Source organism: Bos grunniens, chromosome 25 (genome assembly GCF_055505025.1).
Source record: "Bos grunniens cultivar Pamir isolate PY7600 chromosome 25, Bosgru_T2T1.0, whole genome shotgun sequence".
In the NCBI taxonomy this organism is placed as follows: Eukaryota; Metazoa; Chordata; class Mammalia; order Artiodactyla; family Bovidae; genus Bos; species Bos grunniens.
In genome coordinates, this window is record NC_141189.1 from 1049758 (window position 1) to 1070451 (window position 20694).

The window sequence follows — 20694 nt, forward strand, 5'->3', positions numbered from 1 at the left end:
ATGCGAATGGGCCACCGTGGGAGACTGGGAAAAGACGAGAACAGAACGGGAAGAGCAGAGAGCTGGCCTGGGGTGGGGAGGAGGAGCTGGCCGAGGCCACCGAGGACACTGCCCCCGGGGACGTGCGGTCTAGGAGGAGCTCTGTGCCCACCCCTCATCTCGCGCCCCCCGTCACCTCCACGTGCACACAGGTCAAGGGTGTGCTGTGGGCCACGTCTGCCTGCTCCCTGTCCAGCCCCTTCGCAGGCCCTCCTCTGCCCAGGGTCCCTGCAGGGCCTCGCAGAGAGCAGGTGAAACTCATCCCCAGCAGGTGCTCCCGGTCGAGCTGCCCCCGGTTGCCCACCCCGAGCCTGCATCAGACAGCACAGGTGTGGCAACACTCACCACCCCGGGGCTCACTGTAGGAACCCTGAGAGAAAGGGGCCTGTGTGGACCAGGTCCAGCTGGTGGAGTGGGATGGCATGGCCGAGAGGCCTGCCTACCGTGTGACTCTGGCAGAAGCACTGGGTCTACCCTGAGGGTCTACCCTCGAACCACCCCTCCAACTTGGCCCAGCAGATCCCAGTCAGGAAGCGTGGGTACACGCAGGCCTGGAAGCATTCCACAAATACTTGTTAAGCAACATCTTCACAGCAGATAGTCTAAGTGCTAAGGTTACTGTGGGGACCAGAACAGATGAAAATGCCTGTTACCTCAGACCAAGCTCCAGTCCCCTAGAACCCCCGTATTATACTCCTACCCACCCCAACCCCCCGTGATGGCACCAGGGGGTGGGGCCTTTGGGGGGGTGATCAGATGGTGAGGGTGGGGGCCTCCTGAACGGGATGGGTGCCCTCATGAGAGAGACCCATGGAGCTCCTCCCCGCTCCCCGCCATAAGAGTGAGTACACAGCGAGGAGATCTGGGACGAGAGCCCACCAGACGCCAAACCCGCCAGTGCCCTGATCTTGGACCTCCAGCCTCCAGAAGTGTGAGAAATAAACCTGCTATTTCTGAGCCACCCAGCCTATGGTATTCTGTGACGGCCTGAACCAAGACACCTGGCTGCAGGGAGGCTGCACTGGAAGGCTATAACGTTAAGAAGGAAAATTAGGTGCAACAGACAGGGAGCGGGTTTATCTTCGTTCTGTAATTTAAAGCAGTTATAGGAGGACACAGGTCAAGGAAAACGGCGTCAGGAAGGTGACACTCAAGACTCGGAGGTGAGGGCACAGTGTGTGGATATTTGGGGGAGAGGTGGCCCAGGCCAGGGGTGCAGCAAGCCCATATCCTGGCAGGGGTAGCGCACAGGGTCCCACGGGAGGCAGAGGAAAAGTCAGGATGGCTAGGGGCATGGGGAGCGGGGGCAGAACAACTCTGCCAGGCTGGAGTTCTAGAAGCGTGAAGGTGCAACCAAACCCTTCCCTCGAGGCAGTAAGAGTAAGCTTTCAAAACCAGGGTGCCAGTGCCCCAAGATCATGGGGCTCATTCTGAGTCATTAAGGAAAGAATAAACACGTCTGACACAGACATCACCAAGCAGACCATCTGGCTGACCTGACTGCGATTTCCCGGGCACGCCACCTCACTGCCTCCCAGAACCAAGCCCCGGTGGAATCCACAGGAAATGCTATAGGGGGGTTGGAACACCCACCGGGACGCCCACAAGCTTCCACAGGCCTGCGCGGAGGCAGGTGGCGGGTGGGAACTGTGAGTGTGGGTGTGAGGGGAGCCCCAGCCCCCGGTGGGGTAGGGGGAGGGGAGCAGAGTCTGCGAGAGGAGGAAGCAAAGTACTTCTGGAGGCTTCTGTGCAGCCGCCCACTAGCCCTGGCCGTCACTAAAGTGACAAGTGATGGCAGGCCTGACTCCAGAAACCTGTGTCCAAGCCCAGATGGGTCCCTGGAATTCTATGAGACATTTAAAGAAGCGTCAACACCAATTACACAATCTCTTCCAGAAAATGGAAGCAAAGAAACCACTTCCCAATTTGCTCTATGAGGCCAATGTTCCCTTGATACCAAATCAGACAAAAATAGTACCAAAAAAAAAAAAGGGAAAGAAAAATATAGATGAAAATCTCATACATACAAATGCAAAAACTGTATTCGGCAAAATATAAAAAGAATTATACACGGTTACCAAGTGGGGCTTATTCCAGAGAATGCAGGCTGGTTTAATATCCAAGAATCAATCTATAAAGCTAAAGAAGACGGATCACATGACCGTGTCCACTGACACGGGAAAGCACATGACACAGTGCGAAACCCGCTCTTGACGTGCATTCTCAGAAAACCAGTAACGAGGGGAGCTTCCTCGACGTGGCAAGTAACACGCAGACTGGCCCCCTCCCCTGGCAGGCTGGGAACAGGGTGAGGAGACCATTCTTCCTGGCCCTATTCGACACAGCTCTGCAAGTTCTAGCCTGTGCGATAAAGCAAGGAAGTGAAGTCATCAAAGGCGCTCAGACTGGAAAGGAAGAAACACAACTGCCTGTCTACAGGCAGGACGACGGCCAACACGGAGGACCCAAGGAGCCTGAACCTCTTTCTCTCCGCATGTCCTATTACTGCTGCAGGCAGGACGACGGCCAACACGGAGGACCCAAGGAGCCTGAACCTCTTCCTCTCCGCATGTCCTATTACCGAAGCGCCATTTGTCATCAGGACTCTCCACTGAAGCTCCTTTTTCCTCCTTTAACTTACTCTTGCACCTCTGTCAAACATCAAGTTGCTGCTACAGGGTAGCTTCTGGGTCGCTATTCAGATACATATCTCTCCCTCCATCAAACCACACTGTCACTGCTTTTTTGTTTACCACTAATAAAGATTCATTTGGAAATTTCTAAACCTGCCAGAGTGGCACTTGCCAAGCCTTAGGGGCAACCTTAGGGGCACCATCCTTACCAAGCTCCCAGGGGCCACAACAGGCGCCCGCACCCTTCCCCGTCACCTCCCCCTGCTGCCCACCAAGCATGCACACCCACCCTTCAGACCCTGCCAGAGCACCAGGGGGCACTCTCCCTCTAGGAGGCATTACCCCTGGGCCCAAGAGCCAGGCTGGCGGCCCTCTGGCCTCCTGGATGATGGCAGGCAGAGCTGCTTACGTGGGGTTAGGAAAGAGAATGAGGAGGAACAGGCACCAAGGAGGGCTCCCTGGAAAACCCCAACGTTACCACTGGACCAAGGAGAGGGAAACCAGCCCAGCGCCGGGCGGGTGGGAACAGCGCTGCACTGCCATGGTCACTGTCAGTCCCCGAGCGCTCACGGCTAATGCACAGAAACACAGCTGACTTTGTACGTTGCCTTGCATCCTGAAATCCAGTGCGCAGCTCAGTGACGGACGGCCGTCCATCCTGGGCAGAAGGAGTGGGGCCAATGCGTGGGCAGCCAGCCTGTACAGATGCCCGGCACCCAGCCTCAGTCCTGAGCCCAAGTTTTCCTGTGCAGGGGAGTCTGCCAGCTCCCCTCCCCCAACCACCTTCATTTCGACAGGTCCTAGGGGGCAAAAACGAAGACCCCCACCCACTGTCCCCTAAGGCCTCAGTCAGGATCCTGGCATGGGGAGGACTGCCTTTCCCACGGGAAGCCAGGCTCTCTCCAGCAGGGTCCTTGTGGGGGCCCACCTACCGGGGGAAGGTCCTCTGGACGCGCAGACGGGAACACCTAAGAGCCAGAGAGGCCCCCCACTCCCACCCGGCCGCCACTAGGTGGTCCTGGGGCTCCTGGGAGGGGCCGTGTCTTCCAGACCTAAGAAGCCACAAAGGCCATGCCAGGGCTGCTGGGCATGCAGGGTGCCCATCAGCCTCAGGCCAGACAGAGCGCAGGGGCCAGGAGCCGCTGCTGACTCCTGGGCGCCCCCAGAGCCTCGGCTCAGCGCCTGCTTCGGGCCAGCCAGGGGCCCCCAGGGGCCGGGCCTGGTCAGCGCACTGACCTGTCAGAGCTGCTCGTCTCCCCACCCAGGTCTTCCCCATGGCTGGCGACCCACTGCCACAAGGACGGCGCTGGGGTGAGAAGCAGGTTACTGTAATGGCAACAGGGCCAAGGGGAGGGTGGGGGATCCAGGGGTCTACAGCAGCTGTGACAGAGGGAGAGGTGCAGCGTGGGCCCACCCTCGGCGCTTCCCGTGTTAGGAATGGGGAGATCTGCTTCCAAGGAGGACAGAGAGGTGCCGACAGAGGCCGAATGGGACTGGACTTGGGTGAGGGGGTGGCGGCAGGTCATGCAGACCAGGAGTAGTGAGGCAGCTGCACGGACAGGGGGATGACCCAGGACGGCCACACAGACTCCTCGGGCCCAGCCGTTCACTCACGTTTACCCCAGTCCCTCCAGGCTCCCCCGCCCCGGCTTCCTCATCGAAGTCGACTACAATGACCCAGGCCTGAGCAACAAGACATTACAGCAACAGAGCCACAGAGATGTCAAAACACGTGACCTTTCCATAAGTCACACTCAGAACTAACCAGTGAACTTACACACTCCTTGCCCTTGACTCACATGTCACAGAGAATCACACTTCCCCATCGGTGTGCCATTTCTGAAAAGGTGCATCTTCAAAAGGAAGACCCTCCTGCCTCAACAGAGGGGGTGGCCCTGGCATCAGGTGGCCCTCAAGCCCCTGACCAGCAGCCCGGAGCCCCCGGTGTGCAGCCCCCCATGGTCACTGCTGCTGCAGGACAAGCGGGAGGGCCGGCTGCGCCTCCCATCCCACAGCAGAGCGCCAGGCTGCAGTCTCCCTTCATCCACCGTGTGGCGCACACTCAGGGCACCAGCCTTGTAAGTGCGGCCTGTGAGGCTACAATGGCAGAGGCCTGGGGTCTAGGAGCACAGGACAGCTCCTCCCAGGCATCACCAGAAACAGTGGGGAGGCCGACTCCACGTGGTTCTCAAAAGTCAACCCTAGATATGTAGCTGGAAACCCCGGGAGCAGGACCAGCTTCCCGCAGCTCTGCCCCCAGGATGGTGCAGCAGCCCAGGCGTGCCTGAGCCCCAGGAGCAACAGGCAGCAGGCCACAGAGCTGAGCCCCACGGAGCGCGTTGATATTCCCAGCTACAGAACGCTGATCTGAGCCTGGCTGGAGATCATGTCGTGTCAGAGATCTTCAGACATGCACAAACTCTGCCATTCTCCCTGGCCAGGAGCCTGCGTGGTGGAGGAAGGAAGTCTTTCTCTGCAGATAAGGCAGTGGGGCGACCCAAGGCTTAGAGGGCCTGCTCTCCCCAGTTAGGATCACAGTTCTGCCAGGTGCAGAGCACCCCTGGCATCCTAGGGTCTCTGGCTTGGAATTCTGGGCTCCAAGGCTTTTCAGAAAAGGAGGTAACAACATTCCTTAATCGCATTGCTAGAAGGATCCAAAGGCCTAAGAAAGCAAAGACCACCTGGCTGCAAATTCTGGCTCTTCTCTGCTGTGTGACCTTGGGCACCCTGCCTAAGTTCTGAGCCTCAGTATGATTTAAAAAGAGGAGAGCACTGTCTTCCATCACAGTAAGGCATGGCTCCTCACTTTAACAACTCTAAGATCAACATGCTTCTTACAATGGACAGCATCAGACTGTTTCCTTGTAATGGTCCATAAAGTTCTGGTATACGCAGCACTGATGGAGTTTCAGACTTGGTGAAACGTGGCTCATACACCTTGAAAGGCTGCTCTGAGGGCGCAGAACAGAAACCTGCGCCGCCGGTCCTCCACAGCTGGCGACCCACTGCCACAAGGACGGCGCTGGGGTGAGAAGCAGGTTACTGTAATGGCAACAGGGCCAAGGGGAGGGTGGGGGCCCCAGGGTTCTACAAGCGGCTGTGACAGAGGGAGAGGCGATCTGGTCCCCTAGCTGACCCCCAGCTTCCCTCTCTGATCCGTGGTCAGGAAGCTGTCCTGTGAAGCCGGGTAATCTGAGGAGGGGGCCTGAGCCCGGCAGGCAGGACCCTGACGCCACCCTGGGCCAGCCTCAGCCGCGATGCTCATTTCCCTGCTCCGTCAGCCCCTGGTCCCACAGAGAACCTGCGTTAGCGCTGCAACCCGCACACCTGGGTTGTCCAAAACCAATGTTCTTACCGCCGGAGCCAGAACGCGTTGCTAGGAGCAGTTACAGCACAAGCCTTATAGCAGAGGAAACGACCTTGTTCTTGTCGCTTTTCCAACACCTAATTAGAGCAGCAGCTACGGAATTAATTAGGCTGCAAACAGTGCACTGTCTCTTTAAATGGTTTTCCTGTGGCCAGTTGTTTATGAAGAAATTCCTCAAGCCAGGAAGTAAGGGGTGAGCGTGGAGCCAGCAAACACACTTGGGGCAGAGGAGCAGGTGCGCCTGGCAGGCCCCGATTACAACCTTCGAGGGCGGGGTGTCTGTCCCCTGCAGATTAGAGCGCGTCTGACTCAGCGAGCCGGCCCGCCTGCGGATCTCAGCCGAGAGCGCGCCGGACCTTCGGCGGCCCGGGAGGCTGTCGGGGTGGGGGGACTCCGGGCGGGGCCCGGGGCAGGGCGGGTTCAGAGCCAGAGCAGAGCCAGAGCAGAGCCTGGGGTGGGCGGGTTCGGGGGCGGGGCCAGGGTGGAGCCCGGGGTGGGCGGGGCGGGGCCAGAGCGGAGCCGGGGCGAGAACGGGGCCCGGGGCGGGCTCGGGGGCGGGGCGGGCGCGGCGCGGTCACGTGTGTACACAGGCCCGCGCGGCGTGCGCGCCGTGAGCCCCGCCGCCTCCCGGAGCCCGGAGCTCCCCGCTCCCGCGGCGACTGCGCGGCCCGCGGCCCAGCGAGCCGGTGAGTGGGCGCCGAACTCGGGGTGGGGGCGGTGGGCACACTCGGGGGCTCGGCCCGCGCGGGGAGCGGCGCGGGGACGCGGCGGCCGGGGGCTGGTTCTCCGCTCCGACTCCCGAGTCCCCTCGGCCCCGCCCGGGCGCTGTCCCCTCCCGTGGCTGCCCTCCAGCCGCGCGGCGCCCGGCCGGCCGGGCCGCTGCCCTGCGGTCATTCACCTGTCCGGGCCGCTGAGAGCCGCTAGCCGCGTAGGCGGCTCGGCAGCACCACAGGCTCCTCACATGTCCTGCGGGGGGCTGACCGCCTGCTTCTGGGTCTCGGTGGCTGTAACTTTCGTCCTTTTTATGATTACAAAATCTTGGGAATTTCTGGAACAGCATTTAAATGGAGATATCAAGTGTCCTAGGACACTTGATAAAAACCCCTGCGCCTGGAGGCTCCTTCAAAACTTGAGAAGGCAGTGCCCCAGCCTCAGAGCGCCCATTGACCTGAGACAAGAAACCTAACACCAAGCTAAGGACAGGAGCACGGTGGCTGGGTTCTCTCAGTGGGGCACTGGTCCCGGCCATCTAACCAAGGTTTGGGGGGACAGAGGGTGAGTCGGGACCTGACGGGCTGTCCCTTCATTGCTGGATGCACACTCGCTTGGCAGCCCCAGGCCACCTGCCAACAACCAGTTCCAAATCTTGGCAGAGCAGCGGCTCCCTCCTCCCCACTGTGTCTGCGGCACCTAGTGAGGCTGGCCTCGAGTCCCCAAGCGGCCAGCACCTGCTGGCCAGGCCTCTGCAGAAGCCAGAGTGTGGACACAATAACTGACCACGCTTCTGGGCTGCTCACACATAAGGGGGACCAGACACTCTGCCGTTTCAGCTGGGTCTTCACTGGGGCACCGGTCGCCACTGAGAGGAGACAGAGGCCCTGGCAATAACTATGCCCTGGGGACAGCCACAGGCTCCCTGGCCTGCCGGGTCTGGCGCTCCAAACTGGAACCTCTGCTATCTTGCTAAATGAAGAAAGCCTCTAGAGATAACAGGCTTTTAAACATCATAGCTCCCATTTGGTGCACGCATACTGTGCCGAGTCATGGACAGGAAGCTGGGGCCAGGCCCTGCCCTTGACCACTGCTGTCCTGCCGCCGTGGGGGGCACAGAAACACCCAGAGGAGAGACGAGCCCAGCATTAGTCCTGCATTGACTTGGGGCCCATGGAACTCAGAAGCCCCTGGCAGGTGGGTGACGGGAGAAAGGCACGTATGTCCATTGGGTATGAGTGGTGGGGTTTTAGGCTAGGACGTAGAACTGCTTATCAGTGTTTAGTCACCAAGTCGTATCCCACTCTTCGCGACCCCCTGGCTACAACCTGCCAGGCTCCCTCTGTCCATGGGGTTTCCCAGGCAAGAATCCTGGAGTGGGTATCCATTTCCTTCTCCAGGAGACCTTCTCAACCCAGGGATCAAACCTGCATCTCCTGCCTTGACAGGCAGGTTCTTTACCGCTGAGCCGTCAGGAGAGCCCGCAGTCAGTTCAGTCGCTCAGTCCATCACCAGCTCCCGGATTCACTCAGACTCACGTCCATCGAGTCGGTGGTGCCATCCAGCCATCTCATCCTCTGTCGTCCCCTTCTCCTCCTGCCCCCAATCCCTCCCGGCATCAGTCTTTTCCAGTGAGTCAACTCTTCACATGAGGTGGCCAAAGTACTGGAGTTTCAGCTTTAGCATCACTAGCCCTAAACCTATTATAATGCTTAAACCTATTATATAGTGAAAGAGGGACAAACCTCCAAGGTCCCTGCCAGCAAATACGCATGCGTGACTCCAGGTGGGACGAGGGGCCAGCCACTTTCCAGGGCCTGAGAGGAAGGCGCTCCTTGGGGAGGCGGCAGCCACACCCTCCAGGCCCTGGGATGTCATCTGGGAACCTCAGCAAACAACTTGCTGCCCACCAGGCCGAGTCCTGGGGGTGGGGCTGCCGCCTCCTCAGCTCTCTCCAGGCTGCAGCCTCTCTGGCGCTTGGGCGGCAGCAGGTGTCCGTGGGGTCTCACAGGTGCTGCAGAACAGGGGGCCTCAGTGTAAGGCGTAAAAAGTGAATTTTCACTCTAATTTGAGATGCTAAAAATACAGTGCTGTCAAGGGGCAGAGTTCAGGTCCCTACTCCACCCCCCAGGGACCTGTGGACAGAACCCCCTACGAGTAAGCAGCAGGACAGGGTGCAAAGGGCCAGGTGTCCTGTGCAGTCCCACAGGGGTCTCCTTCCTCCCACACACGTGGTGGGAGGGCAGAGAGCACACAGGAGTTTCCCAGTTTTAATTAGAGCCAAGGAAGCAACTGTTACTATTAGACCAAGTGTAAGGAGCAAAAATAACTGCTGGTTCCTCCCTTGGAAAGAACCACAGGCAGCGATAAGATCTGCGGCTCTGCTCCCAGTGCTCCCCCAGGTAAGAGCACACCAGTTTCAGGCTGGGCAGGGGCCCGACTGGGTGCCAGCGGAGACGGGTCTGTTCTTAGTCTGTTTTCCCCTGATCGAGAGTACTGGAAGGAGCGGTAACCTCAAAATATTAGTCAGGGGACAATAAGAGAAAAAAGCCAAGGAACTAGTGCTCCACAAGCAGAGAACACGGTCTCAAATCCTTCCAGGGAGAGCCTGGGGCCACGGGCAGGCCAGGACCCGGCCGGCTGCTCCCCTGCCCGCAGCCCTTCCCCACCGGCGGGTGAGCCCGTTCTCTTCCCGGGAGAACCGGAGACGCCACCTGCTTCACGCTCACTGCTCTCTAATTCAGAACCTTAAAAAGCAACAGGCTACAAAAACCAAGACACCCCAAGTGTATAATGAACCGTTGCTTATCGCAGCCCAGGAAGGCGCAGCGTCTGTGATACCAATCAGTATGCGTAAGCGCTCTACGTTGAAAACCGATGAAAATATCAGCTTTTCCGGAGTGTCTGGCTCCTCTAGCTGGATGTTAATTGTAGCTAGAGCCTCTGCCCATTATTGCAAAAGGAAATAAACACTCAGGAGTCATTTTCAAAGCGTTATGATGGCTCCAGAGCACTCAGTTGAAGTCCAGGCAAAGTATACAGTGGGTCTCCAGGATGTCAGGCAGGCAGGCCGGGCCGGTGCCCACCAGGACACACTGCCGTGGCCTCGGGGCCCTGTGCCCAGCTCCCGGTCTGGGCTCTGCCAGCCCTTCTGCCCGGTGGGTCCTCATGTTTGCCTTGGGGAAAGGCCTTTGAGGCCATCTCACAGGCTGCGGGACACCGGTCACAGAGCTCCCTCTTTGGGGTGCTCTGGGCAGGCGGGAACAGACGGGGTGCAGTGGGATGAGGTCAGCGACCTTGGAGGGGAGTTAGCTGGTGCTTCAGTTGGGCAGGCTGTGTGCACACAGGGCCACTGGGGAGCCCCTGCCCATCATGGCCCCCCCCCGCCATTGCTCTGCTGAGCTCCTGGCCCCCCTCTTTCCGTGGAGATCACAGGGCTGTAACCCTGCGTTTGGGGAAGGCTTTTCATTGCCTGTGGACATTCACTTTTGAAGGGTTAGTTTATGCAGTTCTAGGCTTTTTTTTTTTTAAAAAGGCCCAAGGAGAAAAGATGCTGACATCTGGCCTCAAAATACTTCCAGCAGCTAACCCAGGCGTGCGGTCCTTGCCGGCAAGGAATGAAAGACAGGGCGCCTGTAAGCAGGGCGCCATCAGGGAGGACCTGCCCGGACCCCGAGGGGCTGGGAGCCCAGCTCAGCAAGCGCAGCTCCAGAGACTCGCTGTCTGTTCCTACAGCAGCCTTGGGGGCCTGGGGCTGCTGAGCTGTGGCAGGACCCCCCGCCCCCCATCCCCGTGAGAATCTGCCCTTGGCCTGGGCCTGCTCACGCACTCTGCCCTCCCTCCCCCGTCTCCTCTCCCCACACGGCAGCTGGCAGAGTCTGAGGGAGGCAGCACAGCAGCACAAATGTGTGGGAGGCGAGGACCCGCCGTTCCATGCCCAGCACCAGGGAGGGACGCTCACCCCCTCACTCCGTCCTCCCGACAGCCTGACCGGGGACCCAAGCCAGGCAGCTGTGGGCAGGGCGCCCGGGGAGGCTGGTCCTCAGTCCGCGGCCCGCGGATGGGAGCCCTCACCAGGCAGCGTGCGCCCCTCCCAAGGGGAGGTCTGAGTCGGGCCAGGGGACACGATCGAGCTGCTTCCCCAGAGGACAAGAGCGTAAGAGCAGGCGGCCCTCAGTGCAGCGGGGCTTAGACACGCGCCCCGTGGCCCAATATCCCCCACGGGCACCCAGCCTGCATGCCACCCCCTCCCTGGGGCCTGCCACCAGCCCCCACCGTGTCCCCTGTCCCCATCACCAACGCGCGGGGGGTTGAGGGGGCGGGGGCTGCCTCACTGCCGCCCTAGCACCCAGCTCAGAGTCCCGGGCACCGAGCAGAGGCTGGCCCGTCGGCTCATCTGCCCCGTGGCCCAGCCGCCCGCCAGACCCCTCTCCAGGCCGTGTGCTGCACGGCCCTGTCTGCCCAGCGTGCCGGCTTGGGTCAGCGTGGCCGGCGCCCATGCAGGCACCACGGAGGACATGTCGCGTCTCGGGAGCTCCTGGTTAAGTCCAGAGCGGAGCAGGGGCCCCTCCCCGATGCCACAGCAGTGCCGCTAGCCTGCACTCACGTCAGGGTCCACCTGGGAGTCAGGTGCCCTCCCCGGGCGGGGCACCCTCTGCTCTGCCAGGCTGGCCGTGCTCCCCTCTTCAGTCCACTGCTGGCCCTAGGCAGGAACCACCCTGGCGCGAGGCTGTGAAGACATCTCCACTCCCTGGAACAGGACCATCCGGAAGTTGGCCGCGTGGCAGTCACCCGGGGCCAGGCAGGGCCACTGCCCCAGGAGCATGATCAGAGAGAACAGACAGAACTCTCAAAGAGTGGGGGGTGCAAATCACCTTCAGGTCAAGTTAATCCCCTTGGGAGAGACCGGATGTGGTGACCGCCGGACTACCTCAACGACCAAGGAGCAAGCCAGGATGCTGGAGCCCACCAGCCCTCCCACCCCAGGCCACACGACGTCAGGGCTGGGCAGTCCTGCTGCTGGCATTGCTGCAAGACCACGGCCACAGGCCTGCACGTGCCAGGCGCGCCCCTGCTCCGTGGACAAAGGCTGGTTGCAGGCCTGGCTGGGCACGCCCGCCACAGAAGAGGGGTGCCCACAGGTGAGGGTCCGAGAGTGAGGGGATATGTCTTCAGCCAGACGCGCACACCTGTATGTTCCCTGGGCCGGGCAGAGGGGGACAGAAGGCCTGGGGGGAGGCGCGGACCTGGCCGGGCAGAGGCAGGGCTGAGGGTGGGCGGGAGGTCAAGGCCCCCCGACGCCCTGTCGGATGATGAGGCCCTGGACAGCACCTGGTGGGTGCTGCTGTAGGGAGGCGTGGAGGAGGGCCCAGAGGTCCGGGAGGCTCCACCAAGCATGGCAGGAAGGCGGCCACGCCGGCCGGGGCGCCTGCAGGCAGGTCTGCAGAGGTGCGTGTCCAGTGGGTGGGCAGTGGGCAGGGGTGCTGGTGGGAGAGGCAGGCGGGGTGCATTAGAGGGCAGGCGGGGAGCCAGGAGGCCCGCGTGCGGCAGTGCGCAGCTCTGGTGTCATCAGGACGGCCCCAGGGCAGGGTGACAGGACCAGAATGGACAAGGCCACTGGGCCCCTGGCCCCTCCTGCCCCTGGGGCCCTACTGACGACACCGGTCAGAGCTGCAGCGGGTGACGGGCAGCCACAGGCGGTGTCGTCAGCCCTGCTACGCAGGGACAGTGAGGGCCCGTGGTGCCAGGGGGCAGGGCCCAGCCACTGAGGGCCCACCTGGCCTTGCCTCCCGCCCCTGGGAGGGCCAGGACCACAGAGGGCCCTGCCTGGAATCCTGGTCTCTGGCCACCATCCAACTTCCCCTTTCTCAGGAAGGAAGTGAACAGAGCTGGTAACTGGAAAGACAGCCCAGCCCAGCCCAGCCTAAGCCAGTGTGGAGGGTGGGGCCACCTTTGTTCTCAGGCCCCCTCCTCACGGGGCCTAGTGGGAGGGGAGCCTGTTCCCAGACTCCTGCACTCGCAGAGCCAGAGCACAAAGGGAAGTGGGGGTGGGGATCCACAGGGGCAGCACAGGGACCCGGACATGCAGGGACACCAGCTAGAGGCCTCGCGCTTTGACCAGCTGCCCCACAGCCGGGATGGGCAGACCGTCCCAAAGTGACCGCTGCTGACGGCAAGTCTGGGGGTGCTGGGCGCAGCTGCTGCTCCGGGTTCCCAAGAGCCCATGGGCGCCACACACCCCAGCAAGCATCTCAGTGCCTCGTCCCCTCCACGTCGGCAGTCTGCCTCCTGCCCTTCTCACCCGCACCCCCAGGCGTGACACCTAGAGGCGAGGGGCCTCTGGGAAGAACACGGGGACAAAAAGCTAAGACAGGCTGAAAGCAAGGAAACCGCCACCTTTAGTGCGTGAGCTGCATCTGAACTCAGCCGTGTCCTCGCCGCGGAGGCCGACAGGACGCACACAGAGCTGTCTAGTTTGTGGGCAGGGTTTCCAAATTCTGTGTGTATGAGCTGCCAGGACACAGCAGCTCGGGTGGGTTTTTAATCTAAACTCAGCGCTGACCGCTGAGACACGCACAGCCCCTCTCGGGTCAACCAAGCTGGCCATTTAAGCACCTGAGCTCTTGAAAAAAGTTCTGAGCTGATTTGCTCCGCGTGACCGCCTCCCAAGGACTGCGCAAGTCTCCAGCGGGGCAGGGCCCCTGCCAGCACGTCCCCCGCTTCCCTCGGCCCAGGAGCCCGTGGGGCCCTTTCCACTGCCCACCCGACATCGCAGAGGGCCACCCTTCCGTCCTCAGCCTACCCTGGCCGAACCTGCCCTCCAGTGTATGGAGACCCCCACGAGGAGCAGACGCACCAGGAGACCCCCCTGTCGGGCCTCCGGGGAGCCCGTGGGCAGGGTGCCCTTCCCGTGTGCCGGCCCTTCCCGACACAACTCTCAAGGCTCCGAACTGGCTGTAAACAGGAGGCGCAGCTGCTGCCTGCAGAGGACGGGCACCACGAGAACCAGGCGGCGGCGCGTGCGCACCCACGCCTCGCGGAGGAGCACACCGCGCCGGCAAACAGTACCGGAGAGAGTGGGGACAGCCGGCAGAAGCGGAGGGACTGAGGCCCGGGGCGGGAGCCGGGCGAGGCGGCCGCGCGGGGGCTGGGTCTCGGGCTGGTCAGGCACCGACAGGATGCTCTGTGGACCAGCGTCCCGGCCCAGCACTGCCCAGGCCTCTGCTCAGCGCGCAGGAGCCCGCTGGCCTTCAGGAGGGAAATGGGCAGCGGATCGGCTAGAAGAGGATGGACAAGGGCTCCGAGGACCCCTCAGGCCCGGCCCTGCCTGGGGCTCCTTCCCACACCCTGGACCCCAGGTCGGAGAGGGACCCGAGTCCCTGCGGCGGCTGAGAGTAGACGCCCTCCCTGGAGGTGATGAAGCCGGCAGGCAGCCGGTGCTCAGCAGTCCTGTCCCCCGCCTTCGGCCGCTGCCTCAGTGGCTCGTTAAGATACAGACGCCCCCGCCCCTCGAGGCTCCTGCCTGACCCCTTCGAGTCTGGCGGGGGGAGGTGGGGGGAGTCGCAGGCATACACCCTGTAGGCGGGTGCCTGCTCCGTCTCGATGGCTGGCAAACAATCACCTGGGGAGGTCACATGTCATTCCCCCTGTGCCCCCCACGCTAGGCTCGCTCCCGCGGGATTGGGGCCTGGCCACTTAAGGGCAGGTGGGGCCTCCCTCGCCCCTGGACCTGGGAGGCCAAGGTCTGCCCCAGAGGGTTGCTGGCCTCGCTCTGAGACCAGGAGGCCCAGTGAGCTCAGGACACATGGCGTGGAGAGTTCCCCCCCACGGGACTCGCGTTTCTCAAGAGTCTGTCCTTCCCTCACCACCAAGACGCCTCCACCCGCCAAGGCCCACCCAGACCTTAGCGCCCGCCTGCCCCGACCCTGCCAGGCCGGGAGGCAGAGGACCGGAAGGACGCCAGGCGCACGTGCACACCACCTCCCACCACCTCCGGCCCCTCCCAGGGCTCCAGCGGCAGCTGGTCTTCAGGACAGGTGTCCCAGTGCCCTGGCACGGCACACCAGCGCTGCCCAGGCGGCGCGAGGGAGGCGGGTTGCTGGGCACAGACGGCGGTGGGGTGGAGGGCGGTGTCATAGGATTCCGCAGTCAGTGCAGGTAAGGAAGGATGCGCCCAGCAGGGCTGCCGCAGCCTCAGGAAGGCTGAGGTTCCCGCGAGGGGGGCCGCCGGGCCAGGCCTTGGGTCCACCCCCAGGCCCCCAGCTCTCCTCTACAGGCCTTTCTCACGTGGCCCAGGCGCCACAAGGTGGCAGCAGGCGCCTTATGGTTCCAGGGCTGTGGGTTTCCCGGCAAACAGGGTCAAGGAGGCGCGAGGCTTTTAAAGCCCTCACAGCTTCCAGCAATGACGCCTTCGGCCGCAGAAAACACGCACAGCCCCGTTTCCGCCGGCCTCGGGGCCGGGGGACGGGCTGTGGTCGCCAAGGACTCACGCACTGCTCTTCCCACAGCCCGCCATGTGGAGCTGCCCGCTCAACGGCACGGACGGCGAGGACCCGCTGCCCTGCCTGCACGTCCAGAGAGCGCTGTCCGCGCTGTCGCTGCTCTACCTGCTGGGCGGCGTCCCCCTCGGCCTGGGCTACAACGCGCTTCTGCTGCTGGCCAACCTGCACGACCCAGGCAGCATGACCATGCCCGACGTCTACTTTGCCAACATGGCGGCGGCCGGGCTGCTGCTCTGCGCCCTGGCGCCTGCGCACCTGCTGGGCCCTGGCGCAGCTGGCGGAGCCGCCTGGGACCTGGGCAGCGAGGTGCACGTCTCGCTGCTGGTGCTGTTCAACGTGGCGGCGCTAGTGACGCTGTACTCCACGGCCCTGCTGGGCCTGGACTGCTACATCGAGCGCGCGCTGCCGCGCACCTACATGTCCAGCGTCTACAACACCCGGCACGTGTGCGGCTTCGTCTGGGGCGGCGCCCTGCTCGCCGGCTTCTCCTCCCTGCTCTTCCACATCTGCAGCCACGTGGCCGCGCGGCTGGTGGAGTGCTCGCGGATGCGGGACGCGGCGGCGGCCGACGCCATCATGCTGCTCGTCGGCTACCTGGTGCCTGGCCTGGCCGCACTCTATGCGCTCGCGCTCCTGGTGCGGGTCCGCAAGGAGGACACGCCGCTCGACCGGGACGCGGGCCGCCCGGACCCCTCGGCGCACAGGCTGCTGGTGGCCACCACGTGCACGCAGTTCGGGCTCTGGACGCCCCATTACCTGATGCTCCTGGGGCGCACGGTCCTGGCGGCGCGGGGGAAGCCACTGGCCGGGCAGCACGTGGGGACGCTGCTCCTCGCCAAGGGCCTGTGCAGGCTCCTGGCCTTCACCAGCAGCGCCGTGGTGCCGCTTCTGTACCGCCACATCGACAGGAACTTCCCTGGCAAGCTGCGGCGGCTGGTGAAGAAGCTGCGCCGTGGGCACCAGAACTGCTCCCCAGACCAAGCAGGGGCGCAGCCGGTGACGGCATAGACGCTGCTCCACGGGCACCGCCGGGGTGGGGCGAGCCGCACTGGCCGGAAGCACAACGCGCAGTGACCAGTCCGGTGCCCGAGGCTTGCTCCCTCCTCCCAGGTCAGGCATCCAGGCGACGATGCTGACTCCAGCCCCTGCTCCCTTGCCCCTGGAGACGAGGCAGAAACGGATGCAGCCCCTTGGAGTTCCCCAGGGGCCCAGTGTGAGGATGAGCCGTGTCCTTGGTGCCCGGCCGCCCTTGGGTGTGCTTGCCTCCCGCACCCACCTTTCAGGTCCGCGCCCGCAACAGCCTGCTTCCCCTCGGCCTCAAACAAAGTAATGAAAACCTAACACCAGTATTTATAACTTTGTACTGTTAAAATACTAGCCCTCCCCCCTTCTGTTTATGAGGAGACGTTTGATAGGAAAGTCAGAAGGTATTAAAATGAAGGAAACGCAAACCCACTCAGGTGGCGAGCCTCGCGGCCACGGGGCAAAACAGGGCTGCAGGCTTCCGGGGACACGCAGGCATGGCGGGAGGGGCCGGATGGGGCGTCTGCGGCCGCCAGGTGTGCCCCTGCTGGCGCTGGTCCAGTGAGGGTCTGTCCTGAATGACTCCCGAAAGTGTGCACAAAAGTTGAGTGTCAATAAGGCGAAGGGAGGAAAATGCTCTTAGGATTTCTAACCCCAAAGCCGACGGGCCTGCCCACAGGAAACACGGATCTGGGCAGGAAGGCTCACGGGGCTGCAGAGCCCACCCGCCACCCTTCGCCCTCTCCCACACCCCGCCTTCTGTCAGTGTCAGCTGTTAGGGACGCCGGGGCGCCTCCCTTTCCACTCCCCATGTCTTCACAAAGAAATCACAGCCCCTCACCCCAACCCTGTTGTGAACCCTAAACGCCCTAAAAGCAAAGGTCTGTTTCTGAAGGCTGCAGTCCCTATAGGACGTCTTTCAGACAAAAGACATACACGATGCTGGGCGCCGCCCCCGCCCGGCTGCTGCCGTAAACACTCGAGGTGTGCTCACTGACCGCCAGCTGCCCCAGGGCCAAGCTGCTCTTCTCGGCGATGTCTGTTGGGGGAACGGCCCCACGTGGCCCCAGTCTCTTGGGAAGTCAAGCCAAGAGTCAGGTGCGTGCTTTTCTACCTGCAGACTGACTTCCCTCCAGGCTGATGGCCCGTACAGAACTACAGACACGCTGGACTCTGGGGCTGCAGTAAGCCTTGGGGGACGGAGCAGCAGGAATCGGTGGTCTCTGGGCCCTCCTGGCAGTGACGAGCACAGATGCCCACCAGCTGCTCCAGGGCCCCAGGGCCTGGTGGGAGCTCTCCTCAAATTCCCAGGGCCTCAGGCGGATGCCCCCCGCTCCCCCAGCATGTCCCCCCATAGGGATCCCAAGACAGCAGCAGCCGTGCTGAGGGGTGATGGGTGCCCTCCTCAGGGTCCCGGAGCCAGTAGAGAGAAGCGGCTCTCCCCCGCACCAGGGGCTCCTTGGAGGAGGGGAGCCCAGGGCGCAGCTCTCTGTCCACTGCCCCACCCCCAGCCCAGCTGGCTCCCCACAGCGCAGGGGGCCTAAAATCACTTTTTATTTCGCTTTCTCAGTGGCTTTGCTTGAAAGCTGGCTGGTCTCTGGGGACCTCTGGGGGAAGGGTGTCATACGGTAGCAGCCACAGGTTTCTGTCCCGCGTCCACCTCTACTGATGACAGAGGGTGAGCCGGGGGCTCAGGTGCAGACCCCGCCACTGCTGCTGCTGCGTCCTGACCCCCCTCTGCCCCCGATCAAGGAGCAAGCCCACCTCCGCCTCAGCCACTGGCACCACAACAGTCTACTTCCATGGACGCTGGCTTGACGATCTCGTGCTGAACTTCGGTCACTTCCTGCTGCCCGAGTATGTTTGATTCCTAGTACTCCTGCCACAGTTGCTAAAAAAGTTGAATGAATTTTGAACCATTTCAATGAGATCAGGCAGGTTCCGGGTTGTATGGCCGTACATAGACTTGAGGCATTTAGAAGAGAATGAGGAGCTATTTGGAAAATGTCAAGGTAGACCCTGCACTCTGTCCTTTTAAAAAGCAAAAACCAAAAACAAAAAAACACAACTCTGTTAGTATGTATATATTTTGACTGCTGTTAGTATGTATATATTTTGACTGTGTGGCATGTGGGATCTTAGTTCCCGACCAGGGATTAAACCCACAGCCCCTGCATTGGAAACACAGAGTCTTAACCACTGGACCACCAGGAAGTCCCTGAATGTGGTTTTAATGATATTATTTTTGTCAACAGACAAACACCTACCTTGCCATGCTTCATTACTCAGGATCCCCAAAGGTGAATTTAACCTTGGGTTTATTTCATGAAGGTTATAAAACTTAATGTAAGAAACTGGGTCTTTTACTAATTGTGGCAAATGTTATCAAGAAGTCAGGACTTCGCTGGTAGCACAGTGGGTAGGAATCCTCCTGGCAATGCAGGAGACATGGGTTCGATCCCTGGTCGGGACGATCGCACGTGCTGCGGAGCCCGAGTCCGCGGCCACAACTACTGAGCGCCTGCTCTGCGACCGGCGAGCCGGGATTCCCGAGCCTCGTGCTGCGCCTGCTGAAGCCTGTGCGCCTGCAGCCCGTGCTCAGCGACAAGGGAAGGCCCCACGTGAGGGGCCCGTGCACTGCAACCAGGGAGTGGCCCTGCTCACCAACACTAGGAACAAACCTGTGTGCAGCAGCGAAGGCCCAGCGCAGCCAAGACTTAAATAATTTTTTAATTAAAAAACTCAAACATTTGTTTCTTTATAAAAAGGACCTGACAAAGGACAAACCAGGAATAAGTCATTAAGGTGCTAAATTACAAGTTCTTGAAATTAAAATCAGTTGGGAAATGTGGGGGCCTTCTCATTTCTAACCCGTTACATCTGCCCAGATGGCTTGAATTTACTGCAGGTGTGTCTTAGAAACTGGGGAAGAAAACCCACACGTTTGAAGATTAAATTACTTGATACTTATTAGCCAATTTCTGGATTCTAATGTGTGTTTCTTGGGGTGTGTCACATGTCAGCTAAACAGCACATAGAGGTATAACAAAACAAGTCTTTCCCCTCATGAGTTAAACAAACTCCAGCCTTCTTGGTTACACCGTGGCTCCTCTGTACTGGTCAGGGCTGACCCTGCACCACGCAGGTCTTAAGTCCGACGCAGATAAACCCCGAGCTGTCCGAGGGCCCATGGTGTGTCCACGGGGCTGGTGGTGGGTGGGTCCCACACACCCGCGGGGGCCAGGGCTCCGGGAGGCGGGTGTCTGCTCACACAGCCGTGCCTTCCGTCAACACTGCTCGTGCGGGACACAAAACTGGGCACTTCCTTTCCACGTGTAGGTTTCCCAGCTGTTCCATGGGGGAGGGGGGGGGGCACTGCCAAACCGCCGGCACCCGCCGCCCCGAGAGCCACGAGGCAGGAAGCCGATGGGATTCCGATTCCAAGCGGGCTAACGGGCGGCTCAGTGACCGCGGGCGCGGAGCGGGCGTGTTCGCGCGGCGCCCTCCGGTGGCCGCCGCGGCCCTCCACCTGCGCGCAAGGCGGCGGCTGCCAGCGCGCGGCGCCGACTCCCGAGGAGGCCTCGCCGCTCACACGTCCCGTCCAGGGGTTTCCTTCAGAAGCCGAGTTGCGCGGACGCCCTGGCCCAGGATCCTCAGGGCCTCGGAGACCACAGCAAATCCTGCCTTTATAAGACAGGCCCCCAGGGCGGGCCGTGGAGGCGCGCCCGGCATGCACATGCACAGCCCAGGGGCACTGAACCCACAGACGGTGCGGCTCTCAGGAGGCAGCCGGCTCCGCGCGGTCTCTGACCCCCAGTCGCCTCAGTAACGCAGCGCACCGCTCGCTGGGCAGAGGAGCAGAGCCCGTCAGGAAGGCCAGGAAGGCAACCGCGGGCGTTATCCCACCCAGGAGGGGCCTGCAAGGGCCGCGCCGTGTGCACCGCACGGCCCGCCCTGCCGCCTCCGCAGCCCCAGGGCCCGGCCCGCCCGGGGGGTGCAGGGCCGCGTCCCGACCCTCCGACCGCCGCCCTCCGCTCTGCCGCCGCCGTGCAGTTGGACGGGGACACGTGCCTCACCCGGGCCCTCAGCCCCCACAGGGGCCCGCAATGGACACACCTGCAGGCAGCAAGGCCCTAAAAAGCCAGTTCTGCCGGCGGGCACAAAAGGGGCAAGGGGCCAGCCAAGAGCAAAGGGCTAGGCCGCCGGGTGCTCCCCCACGCCAGCAGGCTGGTGGGACAAGCGCTGGGCTCAAGGTTACACCCCCGATTGCTGAGGCCCGTCAGAACACACAGCCGGCGACGGCAGTAGAATCTGAGCTGGCGGAGGCCAAAGGGCAGCGCGGTGAAAAAGCACTCGCAGGAGAGGGGGCGCCCCCTATAGGCAAGCAGAGGGGACGCAGAACCACCGGGACAAGCGGACA

The 20694-nt window shown here is 61.9% G+C and overlaps 2 protein-coding genes across 23 annotated transcripts in view; one reads left to right on the plus strand and one right to left on the minus strand.

The window, feature by feature from the left end:
• Window positions 1–20694, minus strand: part of CHLSN (cholesin) — a 70814-nt gene that overhangs the window by 13611 nt on the left and 36509 nt on the right. Inside the window, exon 1 of one of the 20 annotated variants that reach the window (XM_086376919.1) lies at window positions 6028–6417. The exons of 18 other annotated variants lie outside the window; for them this stretch is intronic. The gene's annotated coding sequence lies outside the window, so the exon portion shown is untranslated. Of the gene's footprint in view, window positions 1–6027; window positions 6418–20694 lie in introns of those variants that run through there. One more of the 20 variants, XM_086376910.1, reaches the window with a different exon arrangement.
• GPR146 (G protein-coupled receptor 146) lies at window positions 6641–19252 on the plus strand. 3 transcript variants are annotated; one of them, XM_086376878.1, is made up of 2 exons: window positions 6641–6725; window positions 15258–19252. In XM_086376878.1, the coding sequence occupies exon 2, from the start codon at window positions 15264–15266 to the stop codon at window positions 16257–16259; it is 996 nt and encodes a 331-aa protein (XP_086233004.1). In that variant the 5' UTR covers window positions 6641–6725; window positions 15258–15263; the 3' UTR covers window positions 16260–19252. The 3 variants fall into 3 exon arrangements, with proteins under 3 accessions (XP_086233004.1, XP_086233005.1, XP_086233003.1); XM_086376879.1 differs by lacking the exon at window positions 6641–6725 and adding an exon at window positions 8261–8381; XM_086376877.1 differs by lacking the exon at window positions 6641–6725 and adding an exon at window positions 10273–11891.

What these genes read in the sequence shown, in the direction of transcription:
- GPR146 (XM_086376877.1), top strand. Translation starts at nt 11,574, where the DNA reads ATGATCAGAGAGAACAGACAGAACTCTCAAAGAGTGGGGGGTGCAAAT. An exon ending in CAGAAGAGGGGTGCCCACAG is followed by an intron (nt 11,892 to 15,257) that starts GTGAGGGTCCGA and finishes CTCTTCCCACAG; the next exon opens with CCCGCCATGTGGAGCTGCCC.